The sequence below is a fragment of the Cryptomeria japonica genome, chromosome 10 (genome assembly GCF_030272615.1).
Source record: "Cryptomeria japonica chromosome 10, Sugi_1.0, whole genome shotgun sequence".
Lineage (NCBI taxonomy): Eukaryota > Viridiplantae > Streptophyta > Pinopsida > Cupressales > Cupressaceae > Cryptomeria > Cryptomeria japonica.
In genome coordinates this window covers 790,323,331-790,344,793 of record NC_081414.1, presented here as the reverse complement: position 1 = coordinate 790,344,793, position 21,463 = coordinate 790,323,331, and the positions used below count along the sequence as shown (strand labels likewise).

Below are 21,463 nucleotides of genomic sequence, written 5' to 3'. Positions count from 1 at the left end.
TTGCTTGTGTTAGCATGTAGTGCTTGAATTTCTCCCCCTTTGTTTGGACCCAATCCTCTTGTGATTAGTCGAGATTCTTCTTGAGTACAATCATTCTTGAGTTGACCGAATTTTGGTAGTGTCAAACGAGCACTAATGCCTTGAATAAAGGATTCCCAATTGGATGGTAATCCCTTAGGTGCTATTAGAGATAGCTCCATATCATCTATATTATTCCCAATAGTTGACTATTGGTCTTTTAATTCTGAAATCCTCATGAAATAGGATGTGATTGTTTCTCCTTTGTTCATGTAGATATGCATTAATTGCTGTTTTAAAGTGAGCAATCTGCTTGCATTATTAATTTCATATGAGTTTTGAATGGTCTTGAACATATCATAAGTTGTAGTTAGTTTTGAGATGGTTGGGAGAATGTGATCTTTAACAGCATCAATTATGATTTTCTTAGCCTTGTTGTTGTGTTTTTTCCGGGTTGTTTTCTTTAGCTCGTCTTCGGGCATCTTAGTATCTTCTTCTATGTATGCATCTAGTTCGAGTTCTTGAAGAATTGCTGTTATTCAAATTCTCCATGAGACGAAGTTGGATGCGCCTTCGAGTCTATCCTCCACTCTAACACTGTTCACCATGATTGATTTTCCTTTAATTCTGAGTGCAAGTCTGATTTTTTTTTAGAAAAGAGGTGTCACTATTTTATTATTTCTCTACCAACTTGGCTCTGATACCATGTTAAGGAATTTAGATCAGAGATAGAGAATACAATTGTCTGGTAATATATAGTGAGGATAGACTTTAATAAGATCACTGTAATGAGTATGTTTTACCTCTGATGTGTGTATATATATATATATATATATATATATATATATATATAACTCTAACTATTAATCTTCTATGATAATATCGACAGCTTGTTGGTTCGTGAAAGTGCCACAGTTATTGGTTTCGGTTCACAGCAAGTGTCGATGCCTATAAATAAAAGAATGAAGAGTCATGTCCACATAGGGGCATGACGTCTACGTGGCTTATGCCACGTAGAGTCATGACCCTATGGGGACATGACCCTTCGTTCAATGTCTTTATATATATTACTTGCTTCAATCCGAATGAAGCTATATCCTTAACATAACTTGCAGATCATTGTAATGAGAATGCCCATGTGGTTGTAGTATGTTATTTTCTAAATGTTGTAACTTCATTTCATTGGGATAATAGAAGGCAAGTATTTCTTTCCTTGCAATTTTTTGTTTATTTCTTTGTTATTGTTGTGTGTTTGGGGTTTGTAAGGGGAGTACCTTCATCAAGTGGTATCAGAGCAAAAATTTCTAAGTGTGTAAACAAATCGTTGAACGTGAGGCAGTTTGCACTAGGACTATGGTTGTGGGTTTGTGAGAAGAGGGTTTTAGAACCCTCCAAAGACAAGTTCAGGCACTACAAGAGGAGCTATGTAAAGGAGTTGATATTAGGGAAAGAGATGAAAGAACAAGAAGCATTTAGAGATCTTGATGAGGATAGGTTTTTGAGGGCCATTTCCAAGATTGGATAAAGGCCAAAGATTGAAGTTTCCATATTTAAGGGAAAGAGTTAAGGATTTGGTGTAAATCCAAGTGAGGGTTCTTATGGTGGTATTAAAGCCTTGACATTGCTAGCCTATTAGGTTAAGAGTTGCAATAGTTTGTTAGTTAGACGAAGATGAAATCTTTTGAAGTTTTTTTTTTTGGAATGTATGATTAAATCGTAGCAAAGTTTGCAAAATTATGGTGATAATTTAACAAAGTTGTTGGAGCACCTTGATTATTAGAGAAAACCGAGACAATCGAAAAGAATTTTTTTGATGCAAGAAATCATGGTCACAAAATGAGAAATTAAAAAAGAGAAACAAAAAGATTGTCTAATTAGTTATCCAAATGACACAGTTGAATCATGTGTTAATATGGATTCTTTTGTAGATACCGGTATACTTACGTCATCAATTCATGAAGATTTTTAAGAAATACAGGAAGGATTTATTTTTGACGTAGGAGAGGATGAAGATGATTCTTCATGCATTTCCTCTAATACAACTGAGTGTATTGAATGAGATCATAGAATCTGATCTCACAAAGCCATCAAAGGAAGATTGGATAAACAAAAAAGATAGAATTAACGCAGTTCTATTTCAGTAGAATGACAAAGTGATCTTCAGTGGAAATGAATCAATCATTGCTATAGGTAATGGGTGCTCAAGTTTTTATGTGGGTGATTTAGAGATAAATATTGACAAGTGTAATGAAGAGATGAATTTTGATCATAGTGCTATATCAACTTTTGAGGGTTACATGGTATCTTCTAGTAAGTCAATTGTTTTTGACAAGGGGAGTGCTCTTACAAATGAAAGCGAATCAGAAGATTTGTTGTGTGATAGTTCTAGTCACTTTGATAAGAATAAGCAAAGAATGCTGGCAAGGCAAGATTTGAAGGAACAACTGTTGGTCACGAAGGAGAAGATTGTGCAAGTATTAATAGGGATTGATAATACTCATAAACACATTGAAGATCTTATGTGGAAAACTCAAATGGAGGAGTGGTAGAAAGGAGTTGCAAGTGGAATTACTGTTGCACAACTGCAAGCAATCAAAGAAGCATTAGAAACAATGAAATTAGATTACTTGTACCTACTTATGGATAGGGATCTTGCCATCAAGTTTGTTGAAGACAAGGAAAAAGAGGTTGATTAACTTTTCTACCAACTAGGTATGGCTCGCTGTTCCTTATACAAAACAAAAAATCAAATAAGTATTGCAACTACACCTAAGGAATAGAAAGGTAATTTAAGGATTAGGGAAATGCAACTAATAGTTGAAGGGATTGATGAAATCCATACGAAAGAATTGTTGCAACATCCAACAAAGGATTTTGATCAGCAAAGTGAGGAGGAATGAAGAAAAGCAGATTGAAAAAATTCTTGATGAATCTATCGTGGGGAATGACACATCAACAATGGACAAGGAGCCAAGGAAGTTGATGAATAGTACTAAATATGTAGAGAGGACTCTACTATAGTATGACAAGTGGATAGAGAAAGCTAAGCATGCTAAGATGATAGTTGCTCAAGCAAGAGAGAACCTGCATAAAATTAAGCGAAGGCATGGACACATGGGTTCTCAAGATGAACAAGAGATGACTTTTCAGATTGAGTTTGGTGATTTCAGTATTGCATCAAGAATTCAGCGGATACATTAACATGATCAACACATTTAGAAATTTCAATAGATGTTGTGACGTTTTCACACATCATCCCATTGCAAATGGGGACCTGTTGTGACCATTTCACACATCGCCCCATTGCAAATGGGGACCCTTGCTTTTTGCTTTCTAGGGTTTGTTTTTTAAGGTCTTTTAGGGTTTTGTCTGTTAGCCTTTGCATTTTGAGTGTCGCCAAGGGGATCACCTGGATAGCAGGTTCTGCTTGAGTTAGGTCAAGTTGATAAGTGATGAAGTCTGAAAGTCCTGATCCTGAAATTTGGTGAAGTCGGAAAGTCCTGATCCTGAAATTTGGCTAAGTTTGGAATGTCTTGATCCTTAAATTTGGCTAAGTCTGGAATGTCCTGATCTTGAAATTTGACTAAGTCTGGAAACTGAAAAACCTCCAAAAATTAGATTTTGAAATATAGCTCCTGGAGGTCTGAAACCACTCTCAAACATCCTGAAAGTATATATGGAATATAACTTAAAGTATAAGAAATGTCACTTATACTTAAATGTTATATTCCATAAAATTATCCTGATAGAGAGTTCAAAAAGTCAAATTTTGCTCCTGACCCTCTCAGGAGGTCCAAAGCGAATCTCGCCCCTGACCCTTCCAGAGGATCCAAGGCAAAAATCAACCTAGGACTCATTCCTGGCCTTATTCGACCAAATTTTGATTTGCAAAGCATTTTGTTTGGACTTTGGAATTGATTGAACACCTTGAAGAAAATGATGAATTTTGGCCAAGGAAGGAGTTTCGCTCCTGATCCTTGCTGAGGGTCCAGAGCGAAATTCATTGTAGATTTCGTTTGCCAACTCGCTTGAATTTGAAACCTTGTTCCTGGCCTTGAAAATGATCTTAGCTTGCCCTGTGGAGTGGTTTGAAACTTGAAGATTGAGTAGTTTAGCCTAGATTGTGAATTTCGCTCCTGACCCTCTCTGAAGGTCCAAGGCGAAAATGTTGTTCAAGTTTATTTCTCGCTAATTTTGGCTAACTTGTTTTGTGCAGGGTTTCCCGGAGAGAAGATTGGACGTTACTTGATGCATTTGAAAGTTTGAAAGTTTGAAAATTGTTGAATTTTGGGCAACAAGGATAATTTCGCCCTTGACCCTTGCTGAAGGCCCAAGGCGAAATTCTCCATGAAGGTCATTTTTAGCATTGTTGTGGTCAAGATGAGGTATTAAAGGCAAGAAGAGCAGTGGAATGAGCATGATGAAGCCCCAAACCCGTTTGAAGACCAAAGGATGAAGGAGTTTTGCCTGGATAAGGCAAATTCGCTCCTGACCCTCTCTGAGGGCCCAGGGCAAATTTCTTGTGGACACGCTATTTTATCCCTTGTTGGATATAAAAACCTATTCATAGCATGAAACAAGATAACATCTTCCTTAGCCAAGGAATTTCGAGATGAAAAGTGAAACAATTTGATCATGATGGCAAAAAGCGCTCTTGACCCTCACTGAAGGTCCGGAGCTTGATTTTCAAATTTGCACTGTTCTTGCAGGATCAAAATGATTGTATGATTGGAAGAGATCAAGGAAAACATGTTCTATCCATTGAATATAATTTGGGTAGTCAACAAAGGAGGAAATCAACCCAAAAAAACAAAAGGCGCTCCTGACCCTCTCTAAAGGTCCAGAGCTAGATTCTAAAAGTGCAATTTTCTTGCAAGGACAAAACAAGTTTTGTGATTGAAATGAATGGAAGAAGGTGTGTTTTGCCCGTTGAAGATAATTTGGAGGGCTAACCAAAGATGGATAAGCTTGAAATTGCAAAATCGCTCCTGACCCTCTCTGAGGGACCAGGGCGAAAAACCTAATATCCAACCTTTTTCTTCGAAATTGGGCAAAGCTAAGCCTAGGCACAAGTTTGAAGCGATGTTTGAAATGCCTTGAAGTGGAATTGAGATGCTAGGAGTGCAAATTTTGATGACAACAGGGAAAATCGCTCCTGACCCTCTCTAAGGGTCCAGGGCGAAATTTCCAAGTATGCCCATTTACCTTACATTTCGAGATGATATTTTTGTTTCCAAGACTCAAAAGGGAGTGAAGTATGATGTTCTATACCTTGAGGGTAATTTGAAGTTGAAGTGATTGAGAATTTGTGCAAAAGACTGAAGATCGCTCCTGACCCTCACTGAAGGCCCAGGGCGAAATTTACAAAATCAACACAACTTCCCCTTCAAGATTGTGCTAAGGCAAGGTTGTGCTAAGGTGGAAGAGTCCTTCGAAACGTGATGAACAAGAATTTTCCTCCAAAACTTGATGATCCTAGCCTAAATTGCTAAAGTCGCTCCTGACCTTCACTAGAGGTCCAGGGCAAAAAAGGAATAAATACACTTTCCTCCTAAATATCAAATGAAATCAAACTCAAAATTCCAGTTAAAAATGCCATTTAAATGTCTAGATGAAGTTTTGGGCAGAAAAAAGGAGGTATGCAAGGTCTAGATTGAAAAATCGCTCCTGGCCTTCACCAAGGGTCCAAGGCGAAATTGATGATATCCTTCATTTTTTGCATTAATTGAATGTTGACATTCCTTGAAATTCACCAAAATTTGCTAACTTTGGGGCATTTGAAAAAATTAAAATTAAATTGGCATTAAATAAAGACATTTTGGCATTTAATAAATTGATTTTAGGCCTTAAAAAATCGAACTTTTATTGTGAAGGCATTTAAAATTAATTTTTATTAAATTAAAATTAAATGTGGAGCGCACAAGGCCTTATTTTCACTTATTTTGCCAAGTCGGCCCCCCTTTTTTTTGGAAATTTATTTATTTTTAACCTCTTTTTGCCAAGTCGGCCTAGAGGGAGCAAAGGGGTGAGCGCTCTATATATTGGAGGTGTTTTTTCACAATTCAAATCATTCAATCATTCTTTCAAGTGCGAATTTGGAGAGCTAATTGAAGGTGCGAAATCTAGCTGGAGTGGAGCGAATTTCTACTAAGTGTGGAAACTAAGGAGGGCGAAATTCATTTTGAAGGTTATTGGAGAGGCGAATTTCTTGCTAGATTGGAGGATAATTTCCAGATTTTTTAAGAGGCTGGTGGAGTTTATTCTTTTCCAAGCAAGAGGAGGCGCAATTTGTTCAAGAGAAGGCTTTGATCTACACTTTGCCTAGCGAAATCTATTTTTTACATCATTTCTTTGAGTTTAAAACTCAAGAGGAGGTATGGTGAAATCATCTTAACACCCTTGTTCAAGGTTTGATTTTTAAACATTTTTTTGGAAAAATCTAAGTACTACATGGTTAATTAGGAAATGATAACTCAAGATTTATCATGAAGTTTCCTAATTAAAATCTTGAATCTTCCTTTTAAGTTTAATTTCTAGACTTCAAGATATATTACTAATTTTGAAATGTTGTGTAGGTATCAAGATGGCGACTCCAAAGCCTGGAGGATCTACAAGTCGACAGGTTCTCATCAAGGACGATAAAGCAAGGACAAGGGCAACCTCCTCCAGTCAAGCATCGACAAGGACGACCTTCTTCGATCCAGCATCATCAGGATAAGGGCGACCTCTTCCAGTCCAGTATTCCAAGGCGAGGTACATCATCATCTTGCGAATCATGGACACAAGATGGCAGAGCAAAGGGTTCGTTGAAGAAGCAGATAGTTCCAGATGAATTAATTAAAGCTAGCTTCTCAACAACATCAAATCGAATATCTACCAAGTTACAAGTGTCAGACGAGGTGGCATCCTAGTCATCACTTCTCCAGTTAGTGTGGTCCACTTAAGCATGTCCAGATTCAATGTACTTGACTCATGGAAGATGGCACAAACTTCGATGTACCTACCCCGACTATTCATTGGTGGAATTTTTCGAATAGGACGTGTCCAAGCAATACAATTATTTCATTGGTCAACATTAATTTTTTTGTAATAAACCCTAATTAGGGTTTTCATTGTAAAATCTTGGCCATTGATCTCGAATTGATCTTAGCCATCGAATTGTATTGTGGGCACTATATAAGCCCCAACTCTTCATTTTGTAAAGGCAGTTAGAAAGAGTTAGAAAGAAGTTAGTGAATAGAGAGTAGTTAGAAGGTGATTAGCTAGTGGATAGAATAGCAATTAGAGTAGAGTAGAGAGAGAAGGCAAAGATTGTTGCCAAGATGTTGTTGTAAAAGACTTGTAAAACTTCATTGAAGAAATGGTGAAATTTATGGGTTGATTCGACAATTTGCATGGTCTTTATACTTCTCATATTTGATTTCATGTTATTAGATGAGTGGAAGAAATGTGCTTGATTGATGGTGAAATTCGTGTATCCATACTACTAGCAGTTTGTTGATTGCAGACTTGCCTTGTGTAGTCAACTGGAATCATTCAGCTTAATGTTAACTTCAATTGTCGCTTCTTCATTGATATGCATCAGCCTGATGGTGTCTATGCCTGTAGTGATGATTTGAACATCATAAAGCTTTCCTTCGAAGATCGCACTAACCTTGTGGAGATGGTCCTGTGATGTCAAAGCAAGACTTAGTTAGAATTTCATCAAAGATCATTCATTGCTCCTACATTCTTAGTATTAGAATTAGATCCTTTCCTCGCCTTCATCTTTTTTCCTTTTTTTTTCAAATCAAAGCTAGTAAGACTTGTGATTCTAGCAAATCAGACGTTCAGTCATCAAGTGTAAGTCCCCTTGTGATTCCAGCAAATCACATCATACCACAGAGAGCTTATCCACACATAGAGATCCTACAGCAAAGAACCTTGAAGTCATCTTGATTGATCCTTTTCGTGATATCTTCAGCATTCAGAGACTTTATTCAAGAGAGGATAAGGTACCTTTAGGTATTTTATTCTGTGTTTGGCTGTGCGTAAAAAACATGTCAACAGGACCCCACTTATTGTTTGTTAGCATAGGTGTTTTAGCTAGTTGTCTTAGCTTGGCAATAGGTTTTAGTCCTTTAACCTTTGCTTATGAGAAGGATTTAGTCTTGTCGGTCTAAGAAAAGAGTGTGTCGACCCGTCCTTTGGAATGTCTTAGAAGTGCAATGTTTTGTCCTTAGGGTGTGATCAAGTCAATGATTCATGTTTTAAGTGCAAAATTCATGAGCAAGTGTCAAGATTGGGTTTTAGGGGCAAGATTGTGGAATGTGTGAAATGTTGTCATAGAATGAGAAAAGTTGTGAATGTTGTGAAATGTTGTCATAGTTGTCAAATTGCGGAAATGTTGCAAGGTTTTCAGGGAGAGTTGTCAAAGGGGGATTAAGGTCTTGAAATGTTAAGTGTGAAGAAATGGTGGAAAAATCTTAACATTGTGACAATCTTGACAAGGGAATTCCTTGTTGAGGTCGGATTTTTTGACCTTGACAGGATGGGAAATGAGGAGAATTTTTTTAAAGTCCCTATATAAGGTGAAAATGCACCCTCGATCCTCCTCCAATTAGCCTTGTCAAGATTAGAGTGCGCCACTTTGTCCTTGGTCAATTTGAATTTGCATTATCCTAGTCCTTTTACATCAAGGAATTGCACTTAGGTAGTCTTTCATACCCTCCAAAATGCGCTCCAGTTTTATCCTTACATGCACCTAAAGACCATCTAACATCATCTTCAATTCCTTGGAGCACCTGATTTCACACCCTTGAATCCTTGCATTACTTGCATTAGCTCTCAGCTATCCTTGGCACACATGAATCAGCGCTCAAGATTCGCCCTTATTTAACTTGGAATTGCACCCAAGGTCTTTGATTAGTCCTTCCTTACCTAGGAATATCGCCTAGCACCTAGCTTGTCCATGACCATCCTAAAAAACTGCCTTCATTTTGTCCTGGACACCAGCTTATCCATGCCTAGATTTCTCCCTATGCATTAAGGAATCCCGTTCTTTCATTTGTCCATCAGCACCTTGAAACTACGCCTTACATAATCCCTAACATCTCCTAATTCTCGCTTGAGATCTGTCCTTCATACCCTTGAAATCCTGCCTTGTGCTAGTCAATGAATAGATTGAAAATCCGCCTTCCATTTATCCCTCATAACCCCCAAAATGCGCTCAGCGATCAGTCTAAAAAATAGACATTATATCAGACCTGATTTGCACGTGCAGAGCATACTTATTGAATTTAATATGAGGGATGGATGATGTTTTGAAGTTAGGCATTCAACTTTTATTTATGCATGGCAAATGGTGTAACGACATCTAGTTGTAAGCATATATTCCATCCTTGATTACAAGTGTTGTCTTCAATGTCTTCTTTGGCGATGCTTATCCAATCGTACCCTAAGAATCCATCCATGAATGAGTACATCTCATGACCAATAACTTCTAGGATTGTGTCAGTGAAGGGGATTGGAAATGGGTACTTGATAGTTAGTGCATTCAAACTTTTGAAGTGTATGTATATTTGGATTTGTTTTGTCTCCTTCAAAGAAATCACAATCAGAGAGACCCATTCACTCATTTCCACCTTAAAGATTATGCTTGCCTCTAGCATTTTATCTATTTCTTGTACTTTGGCAGCATAGTTTTCATTTGTTTGATAGGGTCTTTTCCCTATTGGTTGTGCTTTTGGTACAAGAGAAATTCAATGCATAGAGTTCTGGTGGTATACCTTTCAGATCTTTGTATGTCTAGGAAAAGCTATCTTTATACTCCATAAAAAAATGTTAAAAGTTGCTTCCTTTAGCACTGGGTCCCAATCATTGCCAACCGAGATCATTCTTGGGTTGTCCTTGTCACCTAAATTCGCCTTCTTCATTTTTGGCTCCTTGTACTATTGTTTTATCTCGCTCAAGGTTGTGAACTGGTGTGTCATCCACTCTTGTTACTCCTTCCTTGTATTCTTCGTAGTCTTCCATCTGCCAATGAAATAGACTACTGAGAGAACTTATCTCATCCTAAGAGCAATTCTCGAGATCAAGCACTCCTTTGTGATTTGGTTCTTTAAATTTACTTCCTTTGTCTAATTTTGATTTTCCTCCTTTTGATTTTGACTCAAAGGATGCTATTTCTTCACCCATTGCTTGATTCTTGAGGTCAATGATGTACTTCCTCCCGTTACTCTTTATGGAAAGGGTGTTCCGTTTCCAATTGTGGTTTGCTTTTTCTGCAATTAGCCATCTTCTCTTGAACAGTGCGTCATATGCCGCCTTCTACAAGGGGATGATGACAAAATTCAACATGAATTAGTGTGCCGATTGGCACCTTTTTTGCCATCAACATACCCATTGGCTTGCTACCATGTTGATTGGTGCCTACCAAGTGAAATGTTGGTGGCTAAAGAGTTGGTTTCCTGAGGCACTTCCGAGTATCTTCTAGTACTACGTTTACTCATGAGCCTCTATCAATGATGGTGTTTGGCAGGCTCTTTCGCATGATTTCCATTTGGACGACAGCTAGATTTCTCCTAATGTTCATTGTCACCAATATTCGATCAATGATTTGTTCATCTTCAGGTGGCAGCTCTATTGTCATGTTCTTACTTGGACCTTTCTATTGCCGAGTTTGGTTGTCATTGACTATGATTGTGATTGCCACTCTCAGTTGCAACATTGTCTATAGAGGTCTATTACCTTGATAGGTACAATTGTTTGGAGCATTTGTAATACGATATTCTTCGAATCCGACTACAATGAGGTACTTCTTGTGTCATTGGCGGTTTTCCTTTCATTGGCCATTGCTTGTTCTAATTTTGCTTCGGCCTCTTAGAGTCTTTCCTTATTCGTACGAGGGTCTAGATATATTGCCTTCTTCGTTTGTGCTCTGGTAATTGCCATAACCTCCTTGTCTTGATCCTCCATGTCTAGCATGTTGATACCTTTTTTTGGGTAGTCGGTGCCTTCATGATCGCTTGATCTGCACCATTTGCACAACATTCCTCCTTTGTTTTAGGTACTTCGACATTCTTTGATGAAGTGACTCCATTCGGTACATTTTTGGTATTGGATCATCGGTCTCCCTTTAGAATTGTACTAGATTTAGCTTCTTGTTCCACTATTGTTCCTCTTCTATTGCAGTACTCGCCAGGAGATGCAATATTATTATTGCTTTGTGGTTTAGGAGGTGTGGTTGGAGGGGTTGATTGTTCCCCTTGTGTGAAGAGCACTTGTGTGCTTCTTGTTTTTAGATTGTACGAGCATTCCTTGATGGAATGTTCCATTACCTGACATGTCATAGAATAATGTTTTCGAGCAATTATTTTTAGTATGAATTTCTACTTTACAGTTGGTGCACCAAAGTTCTTTGGTTTCTTTTAAGTTTTCTATGTTGGCCTTTAGTTCTGTCATCATCCGTGTCATGTCATATCGTAGGCCTTGGACTATTGTCGATTCTTTGTTGCTGCTACCTTCAATGCTCTTATCATTGTCTATTTTCCTCTTTCATCAAGATAATGTTTTGTGTTTTCACTCTCAATGCCCATCGCTCAATTGTAAGCTTTAACATACGAGGATGGGGGCACCACTCTCATCTTCTTGTGTAGGAAGGAGATTAGTTCCTCAATAAATCATCGCTGCTTCAGCTTGTTGGCTAGTTGATTCTCTAACTTTAGCAACAACTCCTTGAGCCTACGGCTGTAAGCTCATATGTTCTCATTTTTCCCTTGTTTAGTGTTGTAGATTTCTGCCATGATTTCATTGTCATCTCTCAATAGTTTGAACTCTACCTCAAATGTATTCTTCGTTGTGCCCTAGGAGGTTGTAGATTCTTCATGAAGTTTCGCGAACTAGCAATGGCCATACCCTGCAGCATTGTTGGAAACGCTTTGAGCTAGTAGTCTTTATCATCTGTAGCTTGCTATCCAAATGGTTTCGCATGTCTTATAGTGCCTCATAGGATCTTCAAACCCATTTTGGTGAACTTCGAGAGTTTTTTGTCTTTCCACGTTTGGACTCGTTGTAGGAGTCACCATATTTTTCGCTTTCTTTTGTCCTTGTGCGTTGGACCTGGGTGGACTATCTTGACCTGTATTTTTTGATGCTTGTTGCCTTGCATTCTTAGCCACATATGAGTCCTCTACATGCCTGCCTTTAGCTTCTCTTGCATTTCAGATCTCTTCAGGTTCGTTTGTGCACTCCCTTCGTCCAGGGTGGGGAGTCTTTGGTTCAATTCCTTCAATTCTTGGTTCCTTCGAGATGATAGCCTATCAATGTGATGTATGTTACTCTCGAATATCTCAGTTAATTCAGGGTTTCCTTCTTCGTATTCCTCGTTCGATGTTGACTATACGAATGGATTGTTTGCTTGGTTAGCAAGGTCTTGGTGTACTTCGTTTGGGAGTGGTAAGTGTCTGGCAATTCCCACTCACTTGCTCCACTTACATTGTGCACACTCTTCACTAGATGTTAGTCTTTCTTCTCGGCTACGACTGTAGCTGACACTTATGCTTTTACTTCTTGGCAGGCTTGGGCTTTTAGACTCTTTGGCAATTCTTTTGAATTGCTTTCATCATTCACTTTGTTCTCTTAGTTGAAGAGATCTTCTCATTGATCCCTCTTTTGCTTCCTTATTGCTTGAGATTTGTGTTATCTTTGTTTGGTTGCACTAGCATTAATTATTGGGGGTGCGTCTTCTACTGGTGTCATGCTTTTCCTCTTTCCGCCAGTTTCTTTCCTTGTAACATTGCGATATTTGTTGCCTTCCTTGCTCTTGATACCTCTCTTCTCGAAGGTCTTGAAGGATGATGAAGTGTCGTGCGATAAGCCTTGGTGGTCATTGCAATAGATGATCAACCCCCTTGTTGACGATGAGGTTGTCAAAGATAGCGCCTTGATGAACCTCATTGATGAGAGATTCCCCCTGAACATACACTCGTAACGAGATATCCCAAAAATTTATTAGGTCTTGTGTCAATTGATCCTCTTGTTTTTCGTTGGCTTGTATTGGTTTGTCAATTGGCTGTCCCATTAGAATGCCATGATTCTTGCCTGTGAGTTGTGATATGCTAGAGTTTGTATCGGCAATGGCATCAAATGTTTACTTGCTTATTCTACTTTACAAGATAATAGAGTACACAAAAACATAAATTTTTAAGAACATAGTAATATAATTTACTTGTTCATAATATATATCTTTATCACCAATTCTTAGATGTGCAATAAGTACAGTGTCATTAGAGTGGTCCTTGATTATAAACAACAAGTACATATAAATAGTAGATTGATATTGGTTAAGGCTACCAACTAGTGGTAACTACCAACCAACAACTAACAACTTGGTTGGGAATTAATCACCACAAATACAAAACATAATAATTATCTATTTAGTTGACTACAACATATTTATTTATTCTTTGCCAACTACAAAGTTTGACTTGGAAAACCTAGAGTACATTTGTAATTCAATTACTTGGGAAATTAAAAAATGTCATCATTGTTATTTCTAGCCAAATAGAGGAAAAAGATGTTGCTTTTCCATTTGAAACAACACAAAATGATTTATATTTTTTTCTCTTTCAAACCAAAGCAAGGGTCTAGGGTTCATTGTCCTTAGTGAGTGCAAGGGATGGTTTCTTTGACATGTTTTCCTATGATTGAGTGGGGAGCCCTCATTTCCAAGATCAAATTAAAGCTAAGGCCTTCCAAGCCACAAGGACCTTCATGGGGCATACCATTTTTCATTTTATTGCTTTTAGCCAAGCTCCAAGAATTCATACCTAAAACCCTAAAAAACTTGAGCACCAAGGTTAGAGAGTAGTAATTAGGCCTTGACCACGTATTTTTTCACCTTTTTAGAGTTTAGAAATCCTGCCCCATGTTTTATGTAACTAAGTTTGATTGATACACTCGCGAGTCCCAACAAGAGTGGCGAGTTTGCTAGACTTAAGTTTGACAAAGATTCATATAGACTCATAACTGAGTTTGTTGTTTTGCTTGGTGTCGTTGATGAGTTTGCCGAGTATCCTATGTGTCCTGTATCATTGATTTATTGATACACTAAATTGTAACCCCAAAAGGAGGCATGTAAACAAAAAAATATGAGAGAGAAAAGAGATTGTATACAAATGTGTTGTTTTAGTGGTACTATGGTGGTTACCATCTTTTCTTTTTCTTTCCTCACTCGCCTTTACTAGAAATGACTTGATCTCATTTACAACAATCTAACAAGAAGTCTTTGAGATTTTTTTAGCATTTAAAAAGTAACAGGCATGGGGAGATGCCATGCCATCTCATTTTTTAAATAACAAAGGTGATAAGAGGAGGCTTCCCATCCATGTCCTCTTGGTCCTAGAATTTCTTGGATATTTGGGATTTATGTCTAGGCCCTAGGATTGTGTCCATGGGGAGCACTAGGTAAAATCATATCAATACTAGAATTTGTTGTGATGGAGGAAACAACTGACACAAAAGAGCGTGAGAAATCAATCAAAGTATCCATTTAAACAAGGATTCAACTATCTATGAGCACTCAAATATCCTTCTACAACACAAGTGAAAGAATACAAGAATTTAGTGATAATGGAATGCTTGTGTTTAGGACATATTTATACTTGAAAATTGAAATACCACTGAAATATTAACTACTGAACAAATTTGGCTAAGCCACATTGGTTACCATGGTTATAGTAACATACTAACAGCTTAACACCATCAAAATCATTATAAGCAAACCCCCAAAATCAATGTAGTCTAATAAGAATTTAATAATTTGTGGATGAGATGGTGGGCTTTTTAGCTTTTGATGAAATCCTAAGGATATGGGTATGGGAAAACTAGGGTTTTTTGACATTTGTAGTATCAATTACTAGACTTGTAATATTTCAAGATTTCAAATAATAAAGTTAACAGGTGTGCCTAGATAAGGAACCAAGTGCCATAAACATTCCTTCCATGAAAAATTAGATTGATTTATTGAGTTATATCTCTTTTTTATCCATGTGAAAAAAGCAGTCACTTAATATCGTTTAGGTCATTTTTCTTAAATATTGTTGTGTTCATATGCTGATGAAAACTTATTGAATCTTATAACATTAACTTATAGAGAGGCTAACATTTTAACGTGTGTTGTCCTTCCTTTGACAGATGTATGATGCAGATCAGTCAGGATATATATCGAGGGACGAGCTGACTTGTATGCTTAGGGTATGAAGCTTTCTTTGATTCATATGCACAAATATTTCCATTTTTATTTTGCAATTATCTCTATGCAATTTATTTTTGGCTATTGAGAAATGACCCAAAGTTGCTTTGCTTTATCTGTTTCAACCTAGATATAGGTCAAATGGTGGAGACAAACAAGAAATATTTTGTAGCCTCCAATTTTGTCACTGCAGATGGGAAGGGGTGAAATTGTATTAGGAAACTTGTAACTACAGAGTACCAACCTTTTTTACCCATACATCTTTAAATGACTTTAGCTTAGGCATACTTAGTCTCCATCACACTAGGCTCATATTTTGTGTATTGTGGACTCTTTCATTTCATTCTTGTGAGAGAGTTGCCTGTGATTTGGAATTGTGGACTCTTTCATTTCATCCTTATGAGAGAGTTGTGTGCAATATTTTTTGTTGCACAATAAACTTCACAAATGCTAGGGAAAAGCTTATTTCCAACCCTTCTGCATCCTGAAATTGAGATGATCTTCTAGGCATATTTATGACTTCATTACTTAATTCCTCCTCGTCAAATGTGAATCAATTGTTGGTCTCATCATGATTTTCCCAATTGTGAATCATATTTTGCTAGTTAAACCCTCCTTGTGGCATACCGCCATACAAAAAGTGAAGTTCTGTAATGCCAGCTTAATGCCAATGAGAGCACACACTGGACCCCTAGGGTGTTGAGTAGTTTGACAACCAAACTACATTTTTTGACGATGGAAGCTCACAAAATATTTCTCATCACAAAATACTGTTCCTTGTGTTGTCCAAAGCAAGGGTTATCTTCAAACTATTGTCCTCAATATGTAGCTACAATTTGCACATAACCGAGCCACACCTGACATCTGTATGATGATTAAAGGCAATTTTTGAACTACCATGCAAAAAATATCACCTGAAGGAAAGCTATAAGTTAATATTTTAGGATTCTGTAGACAAGAAGAAGGAAAGGCCTAAACAGTGGATCTGTAAATACAGAGTTCTGTTTTGCTTCAATAGGACGAACTTGTGGCAAACTAGACCTTTTTGCTAGATAATGGTATTCAATCTGGCTTCTTAAAACTGGAGAATACATCTGAATAGATGCTTTTTTAAAACCTTCTTAGCAGGCCCCTGAGCACCTATTCAACACATAAATTACCAGTTGTACTCTGCTACAGTAAACCTTGAGCATCCTATTGGCAAAACTAACAAAACAACATAGCCTGGAATTTGATTCTATTTGTCTGTTCTTACAGATCTGATGCTGAAATCAGCTAACTAAAGGTTTACCTCAGTATGAGTCTAGCTGCTACAACTGCTTTCAATGAAAATTAAAACCATCTATCTACAACAATCACATTCAACTAACAATGCAGTAAATCAAATGTAACATTAACCATTAAATCCTATAGAAAATGCTAAAGTACACCACAAATCCATCTAGATTCTGTTCATATATGCTTCCTTTCTAATTCATTGCATAAAGAGTGACCATTACAGGGCCGGGTCAACTGTCAACCCAATTAAATAGTTTTCTGCAGCCCTAAGAAAACATCACTGCTAGCTGAAATTGGTAGCTAAATACCAGTAGGAGACCTGAAGGCAAGTTGATTTATCTCTAATAGCTAGAAGGACTACTTTCTGATTCAAACATAAGGATTCCAATTGTACAGCCATCATGAAGTCTACTTCTATGGAACAATATGCATACTAAGCAACTTTTAAAATAAACACGAATACTCTTGCACAATAAGATGTAAAGGGCTTTTGTAAATCTATTTCAATAGTGCATATCTAATCCAAAATGATACAATTGCTTTATTGAGGAAAAGGTGCATGGGAGGCCTACATTCTGTCCCAAAACATGAAGCATACACAAACTTAACATGCAAGGCTCCTCCAAGGATACTACTGAGGTTCTGCTGTAACCAAGCCTCACTAATGCTATATTTACAGTGAGTAGCCAAAATATGATTAAGTTTCTGATCCAATAGCAGATACAACAACATCATGCTCATTGCTAACCTTCTAGCACAATTAAGTTCTTCACTCGTTAACAATATAAAAGAACATAAAACATGAACAAAAATGACTGATAGAAATATAAAACTGGGACCATAGAGGTTGAGTGTGCTCCTTGAGGATGCTTTTGTATCCCATGACACCTCTACAAGGACAGCTTGCTGTCCTCCCAGCCATACCTAAGTAAGGAAAATAACCATATGAGAAAGGCTGATGATTGGATGGAAGCCTGATTATAAAATGGCTCCATCCAATCTGATTTGTCTTTTATTACCTGTTTATATGCTTTCAAATGTCATATCTTTCTATACCTCCATATCTTGCATAAGACAAGGTAAGTTTTTGAATTGTTAAAGGGGCATAGAGTTCCAATTACTGGTATAAATATTCTTAAGCGCGTTGGCACATGGATGTTAAGATAGATTCCCCCAAGAACATGCCTAGCTCCCAAATTCAACCTTGTTAAAAATCATTAATTGTTATGATTATGACTTCTATGGATCCGTTTGCTTCATTCTCTCAAATAGTCCTTGTTAACACTAGTTATATAACTTAAATTGTAATCCATCTTGTTATCATTAAGTATTGTTATCAAATTATCAATGTATAAATAAAAAATGTGTTGTGGCTGACGTTGCTTTTTAATCATTGATTCTTGTCTAAGGAAGGATGTTAATCACTTTTGGTTATGCACATGCCTGACTCTGTCTTAAATGAAAACTGTTTTGGTCTCCTAAATAGTAAGTCAAAATTGGATTAAGCTCACTAATGTAACAAAACCTCCCTATACCAAGGGTTATACTATACATCACATTGGGAAATAAAGATATTGTTCCCTTTTCTACGTATTTATTATGATTTTAGCTGCAAGTAGTGTTTTTTGGTAGTTAGCATTTTTCTATAAACATTTCTTGTGTCATTGTATTTGGAAAATTGGGCCAAGATGAAGTCACGTGGAAGTGGAAGTCAGTTGACAATAGCTAGATCTGCATGCTAAACGAGATTGCAAAGCACAATGATAAAATATTCTACAGCTGTATGTGGAAAGGTGTCTTTAAGATGAAGAATAAAGATTCAAAGATTTTTGTTGTATGAGAAGTAATCATTACCATTAAGTTATTAACTTTAAACATAGCTGGTAGAATACCAAGATAAAGCAGTTAGGGAATAAACCAATAAATTATATGGTCTACTAGATTTGGTGGAACAACAAGATGACAAAGGTTGTGAGAGGCAGCCAATTCTAAAACTCCATTGCAGCAAATTCAAAGTAGAAGTGAAAGTTGAAGCTGAAGCAAATGAGAAGGTCAAAGTGTTAGTTGTTGGAACTTGAGACTAAACCAAGGACAAGTTCCATTAGATCTGAAGAACCTTATGGCATCCATGAATGAGGAGGGTCAAAGGTTAAAAGGCATCTTCCCCTTTCAGAGGAAGTCTGGACCTTACTACCTAGGCTGGGTTGAGGATCGAACAAGTAGAGATATGTACAGATTTTCCCATTCTGAAGCAAGGGTTGAGGATCTAGATATGTTTGACAATGTAGGGAGGGCAGCTAAACATCCATTAAAGGCCTTCCAAAGGAGGGGATTCATACCAAAAGAATTGCATCAAGCCCAAATATGAATTCACATGAGGTTGATAATTGTGGGCACTCTAGTCTTGAAGCACAATAACATGTCGCACTATGGGCCAACCCTAATTTTTGTTTGAGATCTAGGATTAAAATATGTACGGGATGTTTGCTCCAAGTTGTGGGAGAGGATTTGATATAAACCTAGGGAGGTTAGATCTAAAGTGCCCTCGATCAAAACACCCATTAGATCTAACCTTGCTAGATTGAAGCATCCTTAGACCAAGCTCCCATTCATTTTTCAATTGTGGCATGATTTCAAGAAAAAATCATGATTCAATCTAATCCTAGGGAGATTAAATCTAGCCACCCTTGTATTGAACCCCCCTATGTGAAGCCTTTGGTGTAGTATCATCGACTCATATCTACATGTTAACAAAAATGCTGGTTCAACACATGTTTTCAAAGGGCAAACAAAGTCATTTTAAGACAAAATTTAATAGATAAGTAGCTCTTGATGTTATCTTTCTGAAGAGTATAATATGTATCATGCTTTTCTCAATATTATGTATTATTGATTTTATAATCAACATAGTTCTATTAAGGCCCCCACCCTTGAAAGAAAGATAAAGCTCATTACGTAGATATTTGGTTTTAAACTTCCCAGTTCATTGGAACAAGTTTTGTTTGATAACAACAACTATCTCATAAAGGATCCTTTTAGATTTTACTTCCCTTCTACAAGAAATAGTCCAACCATCAAGATTATCTAAATTTGCATCCTCCACTTGTTCCCTATATGGAAACTTTCCTAGGAAATTAGAACATTCATTTCATGTATGATCCCTTTTTGTGAAGATTCCATGTGCTTGCTGTTGTTTGTAACTAGAATCCGAACCCTTTTAGGTCTGGGCCCTGAAGGGTAACGTGCCCCAAGTCTAGGCCCTGCCCTATTCCTCACGCTATCCTAAATACACACGCCATAATAATATTGGCGCCAAAACTTAAAGGAGGCCGACTTACAAATAAGGGTTAAAGGTGCATATAAATAAAAGACATTTCACAAGTCAAATACATTCAGTTTTTGCTTATGCTCTCAGTTATGCGAAATAACCCCAGCAAGGTGTGAATTCAGTCTATGTGAAATACTTCAATCAAGGTGCAAATTCAGTCTTATCTAAGTGTGACCTTGATACCTAGAAGTGCGAATATTATTGTGCAAAGTTGAAGACTCTGCTGATAACACAAGATTCAACTTTGTGTGAAGATCTCTATGCCCTAATTGCAAACTGAAAGTGTAGATTCAGTTGCCAAGAAAGTGCAGACCTGGTGCATGTGAATGTCCAGATTCAGCTGTTAAAAGGAGCAGACCTGGTGCATGTCAAGGTACAGATCTGGTTGATGTTAAAGTGCAGACCTGGTGTTTAAAAAGGGCAGATCTGATTCATGCAAGTGTGCAGTTTGAAGATCTCACTTTTGAGCCAAGTATTGTATTATTACAATTCAGAATTGAATACACAATCTGACCTGTGGGTCTTTAGTGCTGGGTTTTTCCTCCTTGGAGGTTTTCCCAGGGTAATTGAGTTGGTCTCTTGTGCACTCATTTCTTTCTTTCATTTACTAGTCTTATTCACTTAATCCTAATCTGAAATTACATATTGAAAGTCTGATTGCTGGTCTAATACTCAAAAATCTAGCACTTGGTGTAGTAGAGGCTAGTTTGACATTTTTCTCTTCTAAAATTTTAATAGAGGAAACTTCTATTTTGACAAATTTTGAGGGTATTTTTTTGTTTCCCCTCTTGGATTGTCTCTATTTGTAGCAAAGAAACGGGACTCGGGACTCGAACTCGACTTGGCGAGGCCTACTCGTCTCAAGACTCGAGACTCAGAGTCGAAACTCGGCACAGACTCGGTTGGACTCGGCAAAGTGAAAAACTCGAGAAATTTAGAGATTTTTAAGGATTGAAAACTTGTTTCATGCACCCTTTATTAAATACACCTTAAAGACACAATAACATCATCAAATAGAAGCTAATTTGATTACATACACAAGTATACATCAATCACATAAGCATAAACGCAAATTGTAGCTGAAGGAAATAACAAACATAGATATATAAATATTGTGAAATGTATACAATATTACAAAACTCATGGAATAAAAAATCCATGTCATCATATGATCAAATCAAAATGTTCCATACAAATACCAAAAGTAAAAACAACTACAAGCCTATGGCTCAGAGGAGCCTGCATCCCCAGGCCTTGACCCCCTATGAAGGCGTCTAAGGTAGGTCCTGGATGACTTGGCAGCCATAGCCTCTCCCCGTGATACCATGCCACCCTCACCAACATCAAGAATATCTGTGTCACTGTCTGCCTTTGGCTCTGCTATGCCTCTCTCTGATCCTCCTTTGCCATGGTTACAGCCTCAGCCTCTGCATTTCCTTCGTCGACCCAATCAATGTTGTCGTCACTAAAGACAGGTTTTGTCTTAGTGGCCCACTCAACTTCAGGATCAACCTCAACTAGAATGATAGGGGAGTTGTCAGCCGATGCATTCCTTTTCATTCTGAGGCGAAGGTTGTAGTGAGCAAAGACAAGATCGTTCATCCTCT

At 37.4% G+C, this 21,463-nt stretch overlaps 1 protein-coding gene across 7 annotated transcripts in view; it reads left to right on the top strand.

Annotated features, from left to right (window-relative positions):
- LOC131039218 (calcium and calcium/calmodulin-dependent serine/threonine-protein kinase) overlaps positions 1 to 21,463 on the top strand; it is a 184,266-nt gene that overhangs the window by 146,039 nt on the left and 16,764 nt on the right. For all 7 annotated transcript variants that reach the window (XM_057971918.2, XM_057971919.2, XM_057971921.2 and 4 more), the window contains exon 7: positions 15,193 to 15,252. In XM_057971918.2, coding sequence (XP_057827901.1) covers positions 15,193 to 15,252 — 60 coding nt within the window. The remainder of the gene's footprint in view (positions 1 to 15,192; positions 15,253 to 21,463) is intronic.